The sequence below is a fragment of the Frieseomelitta varia genome, unplaced genomic scaffold (assembly GCF_011392965.1).
Source record: "Frieseomelitta varia isolate USP_RPSP 00005682 unplaced genomic scaffold, Fvar_1.2 scaffold_244, whole genome shotgun sequence".
Classification (NCBI taxonomy): domain Eukaryota; kingdom Metazoa; phylum Arthropoda; class Insecta; order Hymenoptera; family Apidae; genus Frieseomelitta; species Frieseomelitta varia.
Genome location: NW_025109973.1, coordinates 448,349 through 472,496, shown reverse-complemented (window position 1 = coordinate 472,496; position 24,148 = coordinate 448,349). Strand labels below are relative to the sequence as shown.

Genomic DNA, 24,148 nt, shown 5'->3' with positions numbered 1-24,148 from the left:
AGAGAATTTCAAATTTAAGATATATATATATATATATATATGTACGTATGAAAAATTGTTAAATGACTTTTTTTTTTAATGTTACTATCAAATTACATCGAAGACATAGAATTATGAGAATAATATTCAAAATATTTATTGACAATTTTCTATAATATTTATTAAAATTAATATCTTTAGAATATAATAATAATAATTGGAAGTATTAAAAATGTATATATTTTTACTAAAAATTTATAATCCTTTACCCTTTATTATATCTTTCTTTTAAATTTTCTAATTTTAGCTAATTTCTGAATATTTTTAAATTTTTTTTATACAGGGTATCCCACGCAATACTATCAAAAATATAAAGTGCCATTTAAACAAACGAAGGTAACCTTGACAGTTATAAAAAGAAAAAATATTTTGAAATTTTTTTTGTTGCACTATACAGCCAGTCGAAAACTGATCAACTTTTGTTCAAAACATTTTTTTGTCCGATTATCGCAAGTACTTGAAAAATCGTGAAAAGTGTTACGTAGGACACCCTGTATATAGTCTATGAATTATTTAAAATATCTGATATACAATATTTAAAAAAATTAAAAAATATACTTGTTCAAGTGAGTGGTATATTAGATACGATCCGTAAAAGTATATCAAATAATATCAAAAATTTGCCTCGTTATAGTAAAGAAACGTTGAAGCAGAATTAAAGCTTACTTTAAAAACTAGTTACATCGACTGAACATAAATTCGTTTTCAAGTCGGCCAGTCAGTTGCACAAATTTCACCAGGGCTAGATTTTGTTTGCTCGAAACAAACAGGAAACAGTCGTAGCGTTATTGAATCGACAGTGAAATTCGATTTCGCGAAAAATCACCCTAGCACAACGTACCGCGCGGCGAGGCAGACATATGAGAGAGAAAGAGAAAGAAAGAGGGGGAAGTCGCGAAGCACCCTTTCGTTGGATGAGTGCACGTCGAAAGACACTGGCCGGTGCAATAATTTCGAGATCGCAGTCACGCTAATTCCTCGACTAATTGAGTATATCAGGTCAACCTTCAGGCAGATCAGGGGTGAGCATGAACATGTCACGTTTACGACGCACAGGTGTGTGCACCGCTTTATGGTTCATCTCTGCTCATGAACTATGACCTCGATCGATACGCGCGGTACATTCGACCGTTAGAAATTTCTGTAAGATTGATCTTGCTATGTTTTTGAAACATTTGAATGATTGGTGATTGATTGGCTATTTGTGATCGATTGAAAATTTTGGCCGTTGATTAGTAAGTTTAGGAAATTTCGAGAACTATGATCTCTGCGAATATCTGCGATACGTTCGAATATTAAAAATTTTAGAAAAATTTTCTACTATGAAGTTAGTGTTTCAAACAGTAAAAAAAGATGCCTAAGGCAAGAAAGAGTCGTATATTAATAGTGAATTATTCAAACGAAAGATAACAGTTTTATGAACGATGGAAAAATTGTGGAATATAAAATACTTGAAAAAGAGATTTGCTGTTCAGAGAAGATCATAATTGATGCAGCAATTTAAATACTCTTAGTCACAGAAAGAAAATTCAAGAAGAACATAATGTGGAACAATCCATAATAAAAGAGAAGGGAATAGTGACAAAGAAAAATGAATTGTACAATTATGGTTGCTGTAAACGTGACTTAGATAAGTCTTGATAACGACACATGGCGAAATTTTTTTATCAAATATATGACTCAAATTATTTTTTTGACAGAAAAACTCTTTGCAGAAATTATCTAGACGATGATAGGCTAAATCAAATAAAGTAAACCGTATTGTTGAAAACTACGTATGAATTTCTATGAACGAAATCACAAATAAAATTAGTCTCTGTAGCAAATTTGATTATCAGAAAAATATGCGAAAATGAAATCTCGGTATCTCATTTACTTTCGAGCAAAGAAATAAGTGAGACAAATTTTGCATGTATAACTCGTTTTGCCATACGAATATATGGCTAGAAGAGAGAATATCCTTGTGATAGATGCAACTATATACATGATGAAAATTTGTCAAAAATTTGAAAGTATTCTATCCAAACATGATTCAACATATATAATTACACGGGTTAAACAAAATTACAGAACAAATTTTCTTTCGTTTTTTTTTTTCATTCAGTTAAAAAGATATTTGTGAAAACACCACTTTGCATAGAATAAAAGAAATCTTTGTATAAAAGAAAAGTACTACCTGAACCGATTCTAATTAGATGAGGAATGTGACTAGAACCATATTTTGCCATTTACTTAAAGGATATGCAAGAAGTAATTTACTTTTTTGATTGAATGATGTAGCTCTAGCTTTAAATTAACACAGAATGTGTTTTGAGATGTACAATTTGGACAAAATTTAGCCTTTATAAAGATTTATTTTGAAACTTTACCCATGGATATGAATATGAAAAGACTCGAGACCACCAATCCTATTAATTCCTATTAATTAATCGATTCAACACAATTATTAAATAATAACAAACAAATTTAAAGATTATATCTGGAAATATTGAAGAAATAATTATATTAAAATGAAATGCAGTTTTGAAGAAGAATTTTGAATTTAAAACCATATTATAAATAATTGCAATTTTTAAAGGTAAAAGTAACTTTTTTCAATATTTCAATAATATTTTTATTTTTTTTCAAAAGTTATTGAGCTCATAGAAACAATGTCACTAGAGTAAATTCAAATGTGCATACGTTATTATTTTTTCTGCATATGTAAATGTGCATATTTTCACATTTTGCATATTCTAATTGCATATTTCGACATATTTTAAGTGCATGAACATTTATAGTCTAATTATTATATTTAAAAAATTTTATGAACAGTGTTATCTTTGAACGAAAATTTTTCGAAAATTGATTTTGCTACATTTTTGAAATATTTGGAGTAAATTGTTGAATGCAATTTAAAATTATATTGTAATTTAAATTTCTCTCAAAACACTTGCTAGTTTATTATTTGAATTTCGATTGTCTACGAACTTAGAAAATTTTTGTTTATGTTTTATTTGAGATAAATTTCTGTTTGGAACGTGGCTAGAAGTCGTTGAAGTTGTGAAAGATTTCGTACAAATGGGGAAATTTGAACATTTTTAATACTTCACTAAATTTTGTTTCGTAATTTTCTCACTATATCTTTGAATTCTACAAATCGCTATCTATCATTATCTCATACTTCTCTCAATGCACATTAATTTCACATAAACTACGTCAATGAATTTACCATCTTCTTCACTGTAAAATCCTTCAAACTTCATCTAACATACTTACTTATCATTCTTCTTTATCAAATCATCCGCGATCTCGTTGGTTTCGAAAAGTCGTCGCGGGCAAACGGTTCAAGTCTACGGAGACGTCCCAGCAGGGACATCCGGTCAAATTAATTCCTATAGAAGCCACCAGTATCTGTATCTATATAACACATGTTCACGCACATACACACAGGCAAGATCTTTGTCTAATATACAGAGGCTACTACAATCTCGTTTAGTTGCGCACAGACGAGGAAAACAGGCGATCCTTGTGCGGTGACAAAGTACAAGGAACAGCCATCTTTTTCAGAAAGAAATTAAACTTTTCCCCAAGGTATACTTTCTCTTCTTCTCTCCTTCGTTTCTCCCTTGGCCTAGACTCCTTTATCGCGAGCTGTTAAGGTTAGGAAGGTTAAAGGACGTACACCAGGCACACAGGACATCTTCGTAGAATGCCGAAGGGTGACTCTGGCTAGCCTATTGGTATTGTTTATCCCATTCCCTAGGGAACTGGCTTGCCCTTAACAGTGGCATGTGCCGTTGACACTGTACGTCGAGTGTCTTTGGGATATTGCAAGATTTCTACCAATGCCGAGGATAATCTGAGTACTAGATTTCACAGGATTTCTAAATTGCTGGATGATGTATGTTAGTAAATTGAATCGAATATTTTTATCGTTTTATACTCGTTTGGTTCAATCCTGTTTCAATGTAATAATGTACTTTCCTACTTCGAACATCTTATTGATATTAAGTCATATTTTATAATTAATTAATATTGATCTAAAGTCATATTTTTTCTTTTTTTTTTTTGCTTGAACTTAGAAGAAATATTGTAAAAAAGAAAATGAAAGACGCAAAATTGACTATATATTGACAATTATATATTTTTGTGAATAATGCATTTACATTCTTGTTTTTTTTTTTTATATATATATGCACCGAATACTTTCACCATTCTATGTAAAAAAGAAAATTCACAACTTTGTTCTTCTTATTTTCCATAAAACAACTTGTATAAAATTGAAGCTAAAGTATCTTTTAAACTAGTCATTTTTTGATCATGTTAGTGTAGAACCTAATAGTTTTTACGTGCAATGTCGAGACGATATGATATATGTAAGAAAAGGGAAATTTCTATCTGAAAAAATAATGTAATTATAAAATATACAATGGTATTTGTACAAAAAATCCATAAGTATGTAATTCAGCTCGAATCATTCACCTTTTTTTTTTAAATCTTCTTACAACAGATAAAAAAAAAATATAGCTTGTTACAATTGCGTGAATATCTATATATGTTATAAAATTGTGTTTCTAATTGGAAATTAATTTCGAGAAAATTAAGTTTCGAATTTATTAAATAGAGGTATCTTAATTTAACTGGACAGGAATCAACAGGAAATTATTGTAGTAATAAGAAAAATCAGAAAAGCAGAATACAGTTTTTCTCATTTTTGAGAAAATTAAATTTGAAAATTTATCAAGTGTATATAATATATAAACTCGAATCTCGATTAAGTATATTCGAATTTTCTTGAAAACGGGACTTTAGGTGGAAAAATTTTATTTATTTATTTTTTTTACTTATTTTCATAGATAGAATAATTTCCTTTTAATTTCCTATTCTTATCCAGCCAAGCTCAAGTATACTTGACAAATTTTCAAATTTCATTTTTTGAAAATGAAATCTTTAACAAATAACATTTTTATTTTTTATTTTCACTTTATTTTTTTTACATAGAATCATACTTTTTTTGGTACCAGAATATTTTGTATAACGTAATGTTAGGTTATACTATAATATGTAGTATATATTTTATACTACATATTGCTATAATGAGACGAGATAGTAGTAGAATGAAAAGATTTTTAATTCATTTAGAAAGTAAAATTGTATCTATTTTTATTTAATTTGTCGTACACATAAAATCTCAATAATTATCCTATATTTATACTTAACTTTGACGTTCTTATTTTCATTTATTAATTTTTATCACTCATTGATCTTTTGACATTCGATTCGTTCAAATAATGAAACTGGATAGAAATTCTAAAAGTGGAAAACTTGAAAATAGCGAAAATATTGTGTGAATCCTACTGATATAATTCATTTGTCTGAATGTATCAAATTATATTGTTGATTGGTTTTATATATTATAATTTGTACTTTATTGTATTTAAGGTAATTACATTATACTATATAATTAAATGTTTAATTTTTGTATTTAAGTTAATAAAAATTAGATTTTCTGTAAAAAATCAGATGTAACATTTAATGGAGCAAAAATGAAGTTATGCTTTCATATATGCGAGTTGGAATTTTTGGCTAACTCGTAATGCAGTGTAATTGGATAAATTTTAAAAGAAGTCTCACTTTAAAGATTCTTATATTGTTTTCAGAATGAATCATGAATGAATATATAAAACATTGTATGAAAATTGATTTTGACAAAATAGAAGTTGGATTGTTAGTCTGCGGAATAATTAATAAAACATCTTGTTTGAAATAACTATAAAGTTACGACGAAGATTAATTAATTAATAAAACGAGTTTAATTAGGCTTAAGTAATTCGAGTTTAATATCCATCATGAGACGTCTCGGCAATTAAACTTTCTGATAAGATTCGAATAGAAAGCATGTCTCGTAATATCATCAATTCGTAATTCTAACTTATTATATCTGTTTAATTATGTCATCTAAATAAGAAACTCACACACTGTCAAATAATTATAATTTGACACCCATTAATTAATTTAAGTGTTTAAAAAGTTTCGTAAAATCATTTAAACAAAAATATTTCATCATCAGCGTTGCAATTATCTTTGATACAATAGCATTATTGTTACGATTCATGGCGTATGATATTATCATCACTATAATATCTTGATATCACTATTATCGTCACAGTTACTTTTACAACTATCATCGTTATTACGATCATCATCTTTTTCATCGTTATCTTTGATATTTACTATCAAGGTCACAATTACTTTTATCAACGTTATCATTTATGAGCTTCAGTACTGTTATCATCATAAATTACTATCGCTATTATCTTCAGTACTGGTGTAATTACCATTTTTATCTATCATTATCATTACAATCGCTATTACTACTATCACTGTCATTATTATCATAATTATTTTTAATTTTCTCTATTAACATCACAGTGACCGTTATCAATATTATAATCGATTATAATCAATTATTATCGTTATAACTATCGTTACAATTAACCATATTCTCATCATCATCTCTATCGCTCTTATTCGCAATGCTATTATGCTTAGAATCATTGTTGCTTGTTTCGAAAACAATTATTATTATTACTATAGTCGCTACTATTATTATTAATTTCAATATTCATTATTATCATCGCCATTAAAATTATTCCCATCATTTAAAAAAAAAAACAAATTTTTTATCTTTGGGCTTAATATGTAGGTATGGGACATGATTTTGAATGACTTCTACATATATACATATATGTCATCGCCGCTAGGCTTTAGTTTTCAAAATAATCACAAATATAATTTTGATATTTTGTAAAATTGAAAATATTTTGAAGTTTACACTTTTTAAAGTTACGTTTGGGTAACATTCCTTTCCTTTCTTGGACAACTATTTTCATGAAGAATCACGTGTTATTTTAATCATTTCAAAGGATTCACAATGTTGTTGCCTGAGTCTAGCTTATTCATTTAGAAACATTTTTACAAATATCTCCTTCTCTCGTTTATAGGGGAAAGTTATAGGGAATCACGTCCCTAGTAACATATTTCAGGACTATTGAAATTGGAAGTTCACATTTGCAATAATTAACGAATTTTCTATCACACATACCTTCATAATTATTCCTGGAACTATTAAGTTTAATCTTCAAAAGAGTTTCATACAAAAATCCAACCTGATTTTCATTATCAACTTATATCAATATGTAAAACGATTGACTAAAATGACAAAAGGAAGAAAATCGAGGGTGAATTGGCGCACGCGCGCGCATGATGATAAAATCCAATTTAGGTCGAATGAGAACCAGCAGAATGAGAATCACTGGGACGTTCCCGCGGGACCACTGGGAGCAGTGGGAAGCCTCTGTACCCGTGCTGGGGCTATTGCCGGCTATGCGAACGGAGGGAGACTCCCCAAGGAGGTAATTACCCTCCCTACATTCGCCCAGCCACCCACAAGCCATCGCAACTTCAACTCCTGCCGGAGTTACATGCTAATACAAAACCAAAACCGGTTCCCAACAGCTTCGAGCGCCGCGTTGCCAAAATTTATGCGCGTTCGCGCAAAGACAATTGTCGATTGTGTTGAATCTTACTTCACATCTTTTTTTGGGTTAAAAAAAATGTGTTGTAGTATGTCGACGATCGTAGAGAAAATATGACAATATTTTTAATTTAAGAGGATGTATGAAATCAAACTTTTAATAGAGAAATCTCCATTGTTTCAAGATTAATTAAATTTTTAGTTGCTTATGGATTGGGGAGATTGAACTGTATAAGATTGAAGAAACTCTTTGACATCAATTACTTTCATTTTCTGTGAAAATTCTTTTGCAAAATTAAAATTGGAGGAACTGATAGGGAAATCTACACATGTGACAATTGTAACCACGTGGATTGAAGAGAGTAGTGGTAGGTTTTTTTTAGAATTGAAAAAGTGTATTTCTGATATTAATAGAGTTATTTCTGGGAAATTATTTGAAAAGATTAGAAGGAAAATGAAGAGAAGGGCAAAGATTTTCATTTGAAATTGTGAGAAAAATTGATTATATGATATTGATCTACTAAATGAGAAAGATAAAATTAATCATAATAACTCTTACTAATCTTTTGGATTTAACAATTTTTTGATTTAAGAACTTTCTATTTTTTTGTTTTATTTCATTTTTCTTCAAAATTATTTTTATCATTTCTCAATAATAGAAGTTCATACATAAGGATGTTGAATAAATTAAAACATTTATTACATTTAAATTAATAGATTAAGATATTTGCTAATACAAAAGATTTAATCTGGAAGAACAAATATTGTGATTCATGATTTTTTAAAAATAGTAATGACATTTTTATCATCTTATTATTCTAACTGTAGAAATATTAGAGGACATGATGATATGACTGCAATTTTTTACGCATTTATGGAATAAAGAATTTAAAAGAATAAAGATGTATTTGTTATAAAGCAGTTGTTAGTAAAAAAAGTAGTATTTAGTAAAAAAATCTGTAGATCTGTCTTTCATTTATCTACCTATATTAATAAAAATATAAAATTACATAAAAATTCACAATCCACCGATAACATTAAATACAAATATTTTTTAATTGCTTTTACTCTTTAATTATTATGTTTTTCATTGCTTTTACTCTTTAATTATTATGTTTTTCATTGCTTTTACTCTTTAATTATTTTATTATAAATCTGTTATTTCGTTTGTATTGTATCGGGTTTATAATATAAAATACCAAATAAAGCAAAACTTGTTACAGTTTTATAATTTTAATAAGTTTCTTAATATTTATGACTATATATGTATATTATGATTATATACGTATATACTGTGATTACACTAAAGAGTATGAAAAGATATAAAAAAAAGATGATTTGAAAAATCGGAAATTTTTTAATAGACTCACGAGCACGTTATCCTACATTATTAACGTAATGAGAAATCTAAAATTCCACCAAGTGAAATGTTTTTTTTTTTTTGTGTTTTCTGTTCTCTTTGGTCGTTCACGTAGTATATTTCGGTGGCAACGACAAACTGATTACCAACAGTGTCCCAAGCGCGGCCTTGGAACTCCCAAAAGTCATACTCGTAAAAAAAGACTATTGTACACCGCGGACTTCCGGATTATTTATACGAGTTATCTCTTCTCTGAAACCACGAACTGCGTTTGCTGCAACGTTTCGCACCGTCCATGACTTATGAGCGATGATAATTCCACAAGCTTGAATGCACACCTTCTCCTTGCTACTTTGCCTCTTGCGATTCTCCTTTGTTTCGTTCTTATCAATGAATTATCTTCCTTTTTGAATAAATAATTAACTTTCGAACCAACTTTCCTGCAAGATACAATTGCAAATATCTTCATTGCACATACTTCTTTCTCCCTCTCCTCCTTTGTAGGACAGAATTTTGCAATTTGAAGAGAGAGTGATTACTCTTTGTGATGAGATCGGTAAGAATGACTACATATGTATTTGTGATAAATCCTTCATATGGATGTTGAATTTTTTTCAAATTTTTGAAGTTTCCCTGTTTCTGCAAATTTTTCTTTGTTAGCTTTGTTTATGAATCCTTTATTTGAATTAGTATGTCACATTTAAATAGACTTTCTTTCTATTATGAAATACATATGAAAATCATACGAGAGTTACGTGAAACTATGAAAAAAATACAAATTAATTTTTTAATTATTGTATTACCAGATAAATATATCAATTTCATTTTCAATTACACGTAATTATTAGAATGTAAATAGTCTCGACGATTCCTTTTCTTAAGAAATATTTTATTAATTATCAATTTGCGAAACTCTCATCTTAGCATTTTAATTTCATTTTATTTGATACAATTATCGTCTCAGCTTCGAATAACCCTTTTCTTATTCACGAAAGGGATAAAAACTCTAAATTACCTTAACTTTCATCCTATGTAATTGATCTTTACAACTATTTTTACAATTATTCGTAACAATATATTTTTTAATATCTATTATATACGTATTTTAATTTGATTAAAAAAATTTTTTTAATTTCTTTTTGCATTTTATATTGTACTAATTAGATGTTATTCGATAGATATTAAATGTTATTATCGATTTCTTCACTGAAAGAAAGTTTTAGCTACGTAGATATTACTCGATAGATATTAGATATTATTGTCGATTTCTACACAGAAAGAAATTCTAATTTTTAGATTTTTAATCAACAGATGGATTAAAACTTTGACTGTTCAAAATTGCAAAGAGTCTAAAAGTTTAATATCAAATGAAGATGATAGAATAAATAGAGATGAATAAACATATATATTTTGATGTATATATCTATTCACTTATAAATATAAATATCAAATGATAAATATATTTATTCATTACATTGTAGCATGTTATGCTATTTGAATCTCTTATAAATAAATCAATATTTTACTGCTGATTATAAGATTATCTGTATAATACTTTAAGGGTTAAAATTGAATTCTTTGGTGAACTATAACCGAGTACCATAGCATAGAGATTCAAGCACTTAAATTCCATCAATTTCGACGATTTATGTCCGATTTTTTCTGCAATTATATTTCATTTCATATAATCCAGTGGTGTAATTCTCGTCAATACAGAGGCTAATAGGGGAGTTTATTGAAATTTCATGGGATTTCAGGCGATCGAGCAGAATGAACTTAGATACACGACGGATAGCACGATAAACGTCCTTTCGACCCTTTCTGTTATACGGATGGATATAATACGAGAAAGGGTGGAAAAGAGCCGCGACTATCTCATGGGAGCCATACTCCGGTGATATTGGCTCCCATAGCCCATTCCTGTGCATAGGAGACCGAACCACCTTGGGCCAGCTGGTCGAGGAAAACTGGCCAAAATTCAAATTTCCCACCGGAGTATGCGCAACTTTAAGCGTAACTTGTACGAAACAACCACCGATATCCTCATCCTCTTTTCTTTTCTGTATTCGCGATCGGGTATTTTTTCCCTTTTTTTCTTTTTCTCGTCTGTCACACGCGTATCGATCACAAAGCGCAGGGATAAGGATATTGGACGGTTTAAAAAATTTTTATCAAGTTTGGTAAATATGACAATTCTAAGAATTGGTCGGAGATTTTGGGAGATAAGTTTCATAATGTCATCGAACAAAAGTTTTTATCCAACTTTTGTTTTTAACTCAATGTCGATATCTTTCAAAGAATTTAATTTATTAAATATTTCTTCATAAAGATATAAATTTGCAGTAGAAATTGCAAGTTTGGAAGTCAGATATCTTTAGGAGTAATTTTATGGAAATTTATAATTTGTTTGAATGAATTAATTGTATATAACTTTTTACTCTTTCTAATTTTGATGAATTGAATTCTGTGAAAAGTATTGATGTGAAGTTGAAAGTAAGAATTACTAAGAAAAATACTCTGTTCCAGAATATATGCAAGAAGAAAGACCATCATCAGTTCAAGGACTAGATTTGGAGAATCAGAACAGCCTCGACAGTGGTGAGTTTTAAAGTTTCGTACAATTATTTTCATTCTTATTAACAACAAATGTAACTGCGCTTTTACGTAAAACTTTTGACGCAATTAGGAGTCGATGGAAAATGAATTGAGAGAAGGTGAAGCAGAGATTTTTGAGGAAAGCCGTGAAAATCTCGGATAACTTAAGGAGATTCTAAGAAACAGAAAGCTATGACAATAAAGAGAATTGTCTCCCTCTTCTGTTTCTCACTTTCGCTCTTCTCGACTCGGGCTAAATTTTTTAGACGAAAGAATTCAGGAGATGCTTTAAACGAAAATTTGAGTCAAACCGACAAAACGAAAAAGTGAAGTGAAGAATTTGATACAATTTATATCTTTTCTTGTTTACTATAGCGATGTGGATTTAACAAATTAAATAATATAGACAAAAAAAATAAGAAATTGTAAGTTTGAAGTTTAATGGAATTTTAATGAAATTACTATTTTGTAAAAGAAATGATATAAAATATAAGACTAAATAACAGGGGATGAAGTTTGAAAGATATTGGGACTTTTTATTGATTTTATTCGAAATCTTTTTCGTTATTCATAATTTGAAAGATTAATTTAATTTAGAATACATTAATTTCATAGAATGCTTAGTACATATTTGAAATTTCGAATTTTGGAATTTATTAGCACTCAACGTTATCTTTTTAAATAAAACAAAAGAATTCTCATTGTATATGAATTCAATCTCACGAATTTAGAATTCGTCATTATTGAAACTTTTTAATATATTATAAAAATTCGAATTTTTTTTCAACTTTTATTTATATGTATGTAGTATTAAGTAATTATTCTTCAAATCTCACCAAATGTAATCTTGAATTTTCACTTTTATTTTCTCGCTATTCAATATTTCTTCCGCGTGTCTAACATCAATCAATTTTAAATATGATCTTTTAGTACTAAATGTAAAGACTTTTATCAGGCTCGAGGGAATAGTTGCAAAATTTCCTGCAAATTTGATTTATACGAGTATGAGTTTCCACAAATTCGTCGTGCATACGCTTACATAATTCGATTACATAGGGAGTAACAGAGAATACAGTTCGGTTTGACTCAGTTTTACTTTTCAAATCTCCCAAGTTCATTATTAGCTTACAGGAATATTGTCACAGACACAATTATTAAACTATTTCGTCTGATTGATTTGGCACAATGATTTTGTAAATGGGAGCTTACATGTATGTATTCTCTCGAGTTTTGAGTATTGTAACAAGAATTCAAAGTGTTCTATTATCAGCAATACCTGGTTTGAATTATAAGCAACAATTATAAACAACAAATATGTGGTTTCGAACAACTTGATCTATTTTTCATTTATTTCTTACGTGATTTTTCACATCTCGTGGATAATATGTATAATAGTTCAATTTGATGTCTATTTTACGACACTTAATACTTTTTAATATTTAATATTCCATAATATACGTGAATTAGATTACTAGTAGAATTAATTTCCTGAAATATTACTTTCGATTAAGAGAATCAACTAAGGATTACAAGTCATAGAAAACTATCTAAATATAAATAAATATAAAAATAGAAAATATAAAATAGAAAAATATAAATATAAATAGTTTTGAATTAAAACTATCTAAATATAAATATTAACTATTTAAATATAAATAAATTCACTAAATAATAATTTACTTTCATAAAAAAAAGATAGAGAAAGAGAACAAAAATTTATTTTATCAGTAAGTGGAACACAAATAAAAGAACGAGTAAGTTCTATGATAAGGATTGAAAATATCATATTATTCTACAAGTATCATATCACGATATATTTGAATATAACAAATAATATTCTTTAAAAAAAAAAGAGAAGAGAAGATTTTCAATACATCATTTTTCAACGATGTATTTCTATGGTGTATCTAAAAATAATTACAGTTTCATTCCTTGAGTAACAAAATGAACGAAAATCATAGGAAAAGAATCGCCTTCACTTTACCGGTCAAATTAATTTATGAAATGATTCTTCTAAAAAACTAAACAAGTACTGAAACGCAGAAAGGAAATTTTCTGTTGAAAAACTCTTACGGGAAGAATTTCTTTAAGATCAATAACAAAAGATAATACAGAAAAAGAAAACGGGGGGAAAGGTATATGCAATGTTTGACAATCTGAAAGCGGCATTCGACACAGCAAAGCAAGACAAACTGTGTAGGAGAAGTATGGAGAACTGCAGAATAAAGAAAGGCCTGATAGAGAGGAAGTGTATGAAGAAGCAAGGAACGTGGTAAGAGCAGGAAAGAAGGAGTTCAGAAGAGTTCTGGACAGGAATTGGATTGAGACAAGGTTGCCCGCTTAGTCCGACTCTGTTTACAATATATATGGCGGAAATGGAAAAGGAACTGGGCAAGGGTCAAATAGAGAGATAGGTCGCAGTAGGAAAGCACAGATTTTATTCCCTAGCGTACGCGGATGACGTAGTAGTACTGGCAACTAGCGAGGAAGAGCTGAGAAGGTCGATGAAGATTTTGGAAAGGTATCTAGACAAAAAGGATCTAACACTGAACGTGAAAAAATCGAAAATAATGGTATTCGGAAAAGGAAGAAGCAGAAGGCAGAAACAGGGATGGAAATGGAAAGGGGAAGAACTAGAGGTGGTAAAAGAGTTCAGCTACCTAGGGATAGTATTCCAAAGAAATGGGAACATGACAAGGCCTGTCGAAGAAAGGATAAAGAGGGCAAGTGTCGTTTTAAATCAAGTCTGGGGAATAGGGGAACGAAAATTTAAGACAGACTTCAAGATGCGAATGTTCCTATTTGAAAGACTGGTTTTGGCAGTTTTGCTATATGGTGCTGAACTATGGGGATACCAGGAGAGAGCAAATGTCGAAAAACTAAATGTAAAGTACATTAAATGGACACTAGGACTGGACATCAGAACACCAGAATATATTGTCTTGGAGGAAACGAAGAGAACGAAAGTAAGGGTGGCAGCGGCAAACAGAGCCTAAATGTTTGAAGAGAAAGTAAGAGAAGGGACAGGAAGACTACTGTTGAAGGAATGTCTGAAAGAAAAGGAGGAAGGAAAGCAGAAAACAAAAAGGTGGGAAAGAAAAGGAAGAATACCTAAAAAAGAATGGAATGAGCATGTTGGGGTTGGAGCATGTTGGGGTTGGAGCAGGAAAGAATACGAGAGAAAGATGCCAAGACAATAGTCGAAAAATTAAGAAGATACGATAGAAATACAGGGACAAATACAGTACAACAAGATTTAGAAATCATGATACAATAAAAGGTATAAGCACATAACGACGGTAGGGCTCCCTGAGTACTTGGGAAAAGGAGGCAGCCAAAAGTTGATGGCACAAGTAAAGTGCGGAAATATGGAAAAGTGAAATAGATTCTGGGAAGAGGAAGAGAAGAGGAAGTGCAACCTGTGCAATGAGGCACCAGGAACAATCGAACACCTGGTGAGAGACTGTAAAGAGACTAAGGGAGAGGTAGAGGAAGAGAAAGTGGTTAGCGGCAGGAGAGATGAGAAAGTAGAAAGATGGCTGAAGATGGTAAGGAAAAAGAGGGAACTGGCAAGAGAGAGAAGGCAATAAGAAGATATACACTAAAGAGAAAAGTGCAAAAATCAGGAAAAATTAAAACCAAAGCAAATAGATAAGAAAATAAAAAATAAGTTTTACAGAAGTAAAATGTATGTAAAATTTAAAATAGTCGAAGTAATATAGTTTTTTTAAATACAGCGTTGTAAAACAGCATTGGAATGAGTGAGAGAAACGAGTGAATGAGAAAAGAGGAAAATATGTACACCAAGTCTACATTTCAGCTCTGATGCCGAAATAAAGTTTATTACTACTACAAAAAAAGAAAAGAAAGATAAATATATAAAAATATAATAATATATGAATAGATAATAATAAAATTAACATATATAATACCGACATTAATTAAGGGAAAATTGCTTATCTCAATGCTTATGATCTACATCAAAGTCGGAAATCATGAGATCAAAGTTATTGTCTAAAGAAGTCACCAGGAATTCAGATTTTTCAAATCTTGATACACAGATGAATTAATAACTAAAGGAGCCCTAAAAATAGTCAAATAGTAAGAGCATTGAAATTATTCAATTTTAACAAGTCAGAATTACTCAAAACACCAATTTTATGAAGAAAAATAGCATCATTCATGCTTTTCCTAAGAGAAAGCTTTAATATATATTTATATTTATATTTATATTTATATATATTATTAAAAAGGTAAAATTGTCTTACCTTATCCAAATGAACTGATTTTAAAAAATCAGAATTGAAGAAATAAAATGGAAAGTTTAAAGTCTAAAGTTTTTACATCATCAAAACGAACTGACCAAACAATTTCTCTAAAAATATTAAAAAAAAAAAAAAAACGCGAAAGGGTAAAGTTGGAAAAAATTAAAAAAAAAAAAAAAAAAAGAAAGGAGATGAAAAGAGGAAAGAGAAATTCTTAGACACATTTCTATGATACACGAAGGAAAATTTGGTGCAAAGAGTGGCAGAATTGTAGCCTTTCGGCAAGGACACACAGAACGAGTAGCCGTATGCCACTGAAGGGACACATTTATGTCTTCCCAAGAGTGCGTTAGCTAGCCGGGGATGGCCGCTGCTAGCCAAAGGCAACCCACTACCCCTTTCAGCCTTATTCACGGGCCAGGACTCTCCTCTATCCTGCAGCAACTTCCTCTTCAAACCAACGAAACTAAAGCCAGAATCTCTATGTGTTGCTCTGGACGGTAATCGAATCACCGTGGTCGCATCACGATTCCGCGGAAACTCGTTCGTCGACGTCGAACCCGCAATTTCGATTACGCCCTCGAGAAGTGCCGTCGTGTTTGCTCGTCTGGCAAACAACTCCACCGTTTTCCGCCACTGCTGCTTCTTCCATTAAAAACGCGTTCAATTTTATCTAGAATTGCTCCATCACTATCTATACTTCTACTTTTTTTATACTTACAGATTTTTCTTCACTTTTTTTTTCTCCATTTATTTCTTTTTTCTCGAGACAATATTTGTTGGAATATTGTTAAAAGATCGATAAAATGGTTTGATTCGGTTTTTTTATCCCTTTAAATACAATTTTGTATTCATACATAAGTGGTAGAAATTTGTTTCTACAAAGTAAAAAAAAAAAAAAAATTTAAATCATACCGTTTTCGAAAAAGTCTCTTGGGATAGATTTATCGCAGCAATATCGATAGTTCATGATAAATTTATATCTGCAATAAATAAGATAGATGTATGTATAGAATTTGTATATTTTAATTATAGAAAATAAAAAAGATGTTATAAAATAATTATGTTAGAAAGGTGTAAAATAATATTTATCTGATGTTTATTTAATATTCATCGTTAGTGCCTGTGACGAAGAATGTATCCTAACTAACGATGATAAACTGAGTGAGAAAAGTTATCGGAGTTATGTTGTTTTAGTCTCGAACATGCTCTTTATGATTGAAAAAAAATATCTCCAATAATAAAAAATATTAAGCAGTTATCGACTAAAATTAATAAAAAATACTATTCTCATATGCTTTACTTTAATATAATATATTTACATTACTATTCTCATATGCTCTATTTTATTATATAATATAATATATATATTAATATATATTATATAATATATATATATATATATTTACTATTCTCATATGCTTTACTTTAGTATAATATATTTACATTACAATTCTTTGAAATTCACGTGCCTCGGCAAAGTATTGAAAGGGTTAAGTTAAATAAAAGTTTTGGAGTAATTTTCTCCAGAATTCTATAAATCTGCATTCTTAAAATTCTTCCATTCACAATAACAAAAACTGATTTTATATCTTACCGGACACTTGACGAGTATTCTAATCCTGCAGATAATTCGTATCTTGTAGTCAATTCGAACGTATAGTCAATCCAATTCAACAGTCATCCAATTCAACCCTTCCCGATTTTCTTCTCTTTCCTTCAGACCCCAGAGACTCATTGCAACTTCAAGCTGCTCCGATTACAAGTATTCATCTTGTTTCTCTCGGTTCAACATATAGCTCCAAACTGCTCCCTTCTTTCTACTCTTAATTTAACCCTTTCATTAGTCCTATTCCACTTTTGTCCTGGAAACCGCCCTTGGAATACATTTCGGATGTTCATCTGTACCTCGGACGGAGAGTCGATCCTCACGATCTACGGATTAACTTACTCCAACTGCAATTCGATCATTTTGAGGACTTCTAAAGGTAAGGTGAGATTGAATCGACAGCAAAGAGTTTGTTACTCGTGATCAATCGACCTCTGTATTTCGCTCAATTTACAGCCTGGTTACAGAATTTTAACATGAACGTGTTTTGTCTTTCTTTTCTCTTTTTTTCCTTTGTGAAGGATGGCTTTAAGGATTGTAACGATTGCCGAAGATCGAAGAGTTGGAATGATGAATAATGTAAGCGAGAGAGTAAAAAAAAAAATAATTTGTTCTCAGCAGGAAAGAATGTAAAATTTTTATAATGTTATATGTTAATAATTGATAACTGTAAATGCTAGAAATTTGGGATTGTGACAAGATGAAGGTTACGATTGCAAAACATAAGATATGTTGAAAGAATATCGTGTATTTGAAATTCGATCATATTGAAATTTGGATTCTGGAATTGAATTCTCAGTTTCAAGATTTTTATAGTTCTGTAATTAACTGAGGAATTCCAAGTTTGAATGTGCTTTCATATTTTAAAATTCGTTAATGTTCACGTTAAAATTTCTTGGAACTAGAAAACATGGTTGTCAGTTATTTATAAAACCACAGTTATTAGGAAAGATCAGTGATATTTAAAAATATATATCTTGAATTTTACATTTTTTATGCGAAAGTAATTTTGAAATTCACTTCTGAAGAGATGAAGTTTGAGTTTGGTCTTCATAGATGTAGTCTCTTCAACATGTTCAGTGGTTAACTATAGCTATAACAGCCTCGGTGGACATATTGAAAATTTAACCTTGGTTTATCTTTGGATGGGAAACCTTGAAATTGATCATTCATTATTACGTGACAACTGTCTTTATCGTAAATCACTCAAACGATCAAATAACCAAATAACCAAATAAATAAATAACGATCTATTATTTAATTATGACAAAATGATATTGGCAATATATTTTACAAAATTTGGCACAATGAAATTTCGCTTATACGAACTTGTCGAGGTTCATATAATTGATTCTGGTAGGTTTAGGCTCTAATAGTTAATTTTTGCTTGTATAATATGTATAATAGGAGTTAAAATTCAAATAAATGGAAAACAACTAAATTTCATTGACTAAATTTGGTTCAAATAATGGGATAAATACAATAAAAAGCATAACTGAATTAATAATGATGAACAATTTTGTCGATAATTTAAATTGTTGTAGTATTGTGAAAGAAAATTATATAATAATACACTTGATCTCATTTTAAAGAAGAGAATCTTTACTTTGACAATCCTAAGTTTGTTTTCTCCAAAGACACTTTTACATCATGAACGAGTGGGAAAATAAAAATATTTCTTTTTAGTAAATTATAAAAATTTAAATATTTCTAAAGATATCGAAAATTTTTGTTCTTGACTAGATCCATCATCATTTTGAAGAATGATTTTTTTCGAGCATTTTATTGAACTTTGAATATTAAATGATTAAGCGATTAAATTAAAGCGATAGAATTCAAGAAATTCCAATATTTGGTTATTTAATCCTAATACTAAAAATTCAATAAAATGAAGAAAAAATCATACGGCAAGTTTTAAAAAATCATTGTAAAGAGGAAATTTCAAAGTCTTCAAGATCATAATGAATCTAATCATGAAAAAAATGTTTATTGTTTTTAGAAATGTTTGAATTTTTACAATTTTCGAGAAAAAAAATATCTTTACTTTCCCACTCGCTACATGATGTAAAATCACCTTTGAAAAAAACGAACTTTAGATTGTGAAAGCAGAGATTTTAAGCCTCAAGGTTTAAAATTTTAAAATGAGACTAAAATTATATGATTTTTTTTCACAAAGTTATAACGGTTTAAATTATAGACAATTTTTTATTGTTTCCAATTTAGTTAATGCTTTTCGTCGTAAACGGAGTTTTATTTAATTATAAAATTCATTTTATTATGGTACTGCTATGAAATCCGAATGAAAAATTATTCTAAGAATCTGAATATCAAAATGAGACTAACACAGTTTAGATAGTTGGAATTATGATTAAATGTTTGGTTTGAAAAGCAACAGAATTTGTAATGAAAAATTAGGATGAAGATGAAAAGAATCGAAGTAGAAATGACAGAATTCAAAGTAGTGGAAATTTTCAAATTTTCCTTCTTTTATATTTTACTACCTATTTTCGAAACTTCTATCATGATATCGACATTCCTCCGATTTATTTTAATTGACGTCGAGAGAAAATTATGTCAATCACTGATCTTCCGGCAAAGATCAGAGAAAGAAAAAAAGAATTGAAAAATTATTTTTATATTCGATAAAAGCTCAATTACAAGGTGTAAAAACTGAGAATTGAAAATTTTGAAATCTTTTAGAAATGGAATTAACTGAATCTGTAATCAAATATACAATTTTGCAGAACTTATAATGTAATACTTTCTTATCAAATCTCTTTCTAGTTGATATCGAGTGAAAATTCACGATAATTGTTGATATCGATTATTGGTACAAAGTCTTTGCAAGAAATAAGAAAAAATTTACAAAAAGCTTTTCCTATGGTGCAATATATAAATTGCACGTATTTAACTTACAAATATTAAGAATCAATAAAATTCACTTGACATTCGAAAAATTATGAATGAATGTAAAAAGGATCGAAATGAAAGCAGGGTGACTGAAGGGCGAAGAAATAATCGGTGAGATCGAATTACTAGGTGGAAATTGTTTTGTCCAGGATGAAATTTGGTGTTCCGAATCGCGGCTGAAGTCGACGGTAATTAGCCAGGACGGACGTGGACATGGACGAGCACTTTAAATGTCCGCCAGCCCATCGTCCTCGCCGCTGTTTAATTCGTTTATTATTCGATAAAGTTCTGACAGCCGGTTGGACCGGTGTCACGAAGCTTACCTGCCTGATCAACATCTCATGCTGGCGGAAGTTTGACGAAACTGGACTACCTAACCTCTGTCATATTTTCTTCATTTAACTCCTCTTTACTTCTTTCTTGTCAGCTTGACATTGGTTTTAAGCAATTCTGTTAAATATACGATAGATATATGTTCCTTTCTTTTTTTTTTAAATTATTCTTTTTAAGCTCTTTAATTGATGTATATAATTTTATAAGCTAAAAATGTAACGAATCTCTTTTGAGTTTTACTCATAATTTTCTTAAATTAATGATATCTTCACTATTTTTAGATTACTTAACACTGGAATTAAAGTAGTCGAAACAACGAATTTTTAACTTGTTATAGAAAATGTTATAAAAGTTAGTAACGATTCATTTTTGATAACTTTAATAAGTTTTACAATATCTTAAAAGCTTAAAATACATAAGTTTTGCAATATCTTAAAAGCATGAAAACTTATTTCATTCCTCATGTTATATACTTTATAAATATATCTTTTATTTTAACTAATTTGGTATAGATTATATATCTTAATTCTAGAATTAAAGAGCACTCTGATATTCCAACAAGAATTAAAATTTGACTTATAGATTCTAATTATAAGGCTGAAGCTAATTAAAAGTCTCAGTTATGAGACAATTGTAATGCATTACTTTAGAATGAAATTGTGACTAGATATTTTTGTAATGTCTAATGAAAAATGAGTTAATTATATCGTAAATTTATTGATTTTTATTAGCTTTTTGTTTATTTTTTATTGTATTATTTTTTATTTATTAATTTGGTTTTTATTGGATCATTAGCATGTTTCAATTAGTATCGCTTCTATATACATGTATAAATTCTTATTAGAAAATATTTAGAGAAAATTTCTTTTCTATGGCAATTGAAATTTTTAAATACTCGATATACATTTGTAATCCTTTTTAGTTCTAGTAGAGTAGTTCTCTGATTTACCGGCTAACGGTATAATCATATCTATAGTTTACTTATTTTCCGTAGCGCTGTGCTCCACTAATTGTTATTTTACTTGCATATATTATTATTCAAATTTGGAAATTAAAAAGAAAAAGTTTCTAACCACTTTTTAATTAATTTCTTCATGTTTACATTCTTCTTACATTCTTCTTTTTGTCACTTAAAATAGATATTTTGAACTTTTCAATTGTTAAAAAAATAAAAAAATGGATATACTGTACTAGAAATATACAAATTTCTAAGAAAGACGATAAAAAAGTTTTAAGACCACTTACTGTGGTATACAAAAGTCTGCTTATTTTAAGTTATCATCTTAGATTTAAACAATGATATCCAAGTAAATTTCAATTAATGTTGGATATAAAGATATAATAAATAAATAAGAAGAGTACAACAATTGGATATTTGTATATTTACAGAATATTAGATAGAATTCTTTCAAATCACTATTATCACTATCTTCATTTTTTATTTTTAATTTTCTTTCTGTAATAAATAAGATTAAAATTCAAATTAAATCCATTTATCCATATGATGTAATTTGAAGTGCAAGTAGTGAGAAATAAGATAAGTCCACTTCTATTAATTTTTATTGTTACTTATGATGGTTCAACATAAAATAAAAAATAAAATAACATAAAAAAAAATAAATAAAAGAATTGAAAAAGATAATAATTTGATAGATTTAAAGATGTCTTTTGTAAATCGTTGGTAAATCTATGATATTAATTAAGTTTTTAATTTTAATTCTAATTAAACATAACTAATGTTTAGATGTGTTTTAAATATTCAAGAGAGTAACAAAAATATGCATTTAATCTCTAATTCAAATGGAAAGATATATGGAATTATTTGACGTTATATTGAGTTTTAAAATTAAAAAAGAAGGTTTTTAAAAAGTAGGAAATATGATTTATTATGTTTTCTACATACGGCTTTCAATTTTAAACAAATTTCTTCATAAAGAGAAATAAGGAAAAGACACTTACCATCTTGTTAATCACAAGAACTATGCGCCTATTCACCTATGCACCTACGCACCATTATGTAATATACCACTTCTTGAATCTTTATCCAACAAATTGACACCCTCCACTTGTTTCCGTTCGCAAGAAGCTTCTTGTTTCACAGCTTCCGGTCTCTGGTGCTAATAAAATAATAAATGTACGCCAACAGGGTCGATGGCGTTTCGCACCTGCTAACTGGATCGATGCCTTCTTCTTCCTTTATTATTTTTTCGCGTTGTTTTTCTCCTTTTTTACCCAACTATTTTCTCCTACCTCCTTCCTCATCAGGGCAGGGTGGTAGTGCTGACTTTACACTCCCTTATAGTGCCTTGGCGTACATTACATACAAGCCGGTTATTTCTCTGGGGAGTTTTCTCGCGTGAATGCTGCGAAACCACGCGCAGCACGTAACGCACGCACACATCTTATATTTTAGCGAAGGATACGCGGGAATTTCCCTAGTAAGTTCTCTCTGTTTTTCCTAGCTGGTGAAATTATCGTTGTTCGCCTTGGTAGAATCGCGATTTTATGGTATTTTTTCTCCGTTTCGAGGTTAGTTTTTACGAAATTGTATGATTACACAGTATATATTTTATAAATAGTGAATAGTGGGAATTTTTTTTTAAGTATAATTCACTTATGTAATGTAATTTACTTGTTATTTTTTTTTTTTTTTTGCTTACGTTAGTTTAAATAGCTCACTTGCTACTTCTTAATAAGAAAAGAAAAATTTAACATTAAATATTAAATATTAATACAAGTGATAAAATCTATATAATTACTCATGGTGGCTTGAAAATTTATAATTTTGGAATATTACACATTGTTTATTTTATTTTTGAGAAAAAATATTACATTATCAATCCTTAAATATGTATAGATGTAAATCATTCGATAATTCAATTTATTAAATTTCTATTATAAATTTATAAATTTCAATTAATATAAATTATATTATAAATTTCAATTAATATAAAGTAATAATTTTTTACTGTCGAAAATCACAAATACAAACACTTCTCAGAAATGTATGATCACAATAATGTAATGATTATATGTATAAAAATCAAAGTTTAGTGACATGGAATTAATTCTTAAACATATTTTTAAATTTTTTAATTGTTTTCAAATTTCTTTGAATTATCGAATTGGATTTCTAAATTGTTCTGAACTTCTTTATAGGAAAATGATATAATCACTCATCAATTTTTTTCATATATGTAGATAATAGTATATTTATACAGGGTGTTTCAACTAAATTGGATTACCTAAATATCTGCTTTATTTGTTATTGTGCGAGAAAATTTTTCGAAACATACTTTCATTATCTTAAATAAATTTTTCTCATTTTTTTTTACGAGATAGGTCATTGATGATTTTTTAAATATACAAATACATATTTTTCTCCGATATTCTTACGTAAAGTTAAAAAATAAATTCAACAACTCTCATGAGTATCTAATTTCAAGATATTTGTCTGGAAGTAACTATAATTTATTAAGTATTTATATACCAGAGCGAATTATACATTCATATCCGAA

The 24,148-nt window shown here is 29.0% G+C and overlaps 1 protein-coding gene across 1 annotated transcript in view; it reads left to right on the top strand.

The window, feature by feature from the left end:
* Positions 1–24,148, top strand: part of LOC122528027 (zinc finger protein 423) — a 159,066-nt gene that overhangs the window by 39,921 nt on the left and 94,997 nt on the right. Inside the window, exon 4 of the mRNA XM_043652701.1 lies at positions 11,445–11,516. Within this exon, the coding sequence (XP_043508636.1) occupies positions 11,445–11,516 (72 nt within the window). The remainder of the gene's footprint in view (positions 1–11,444; positions 11,517–24,148) is intronic.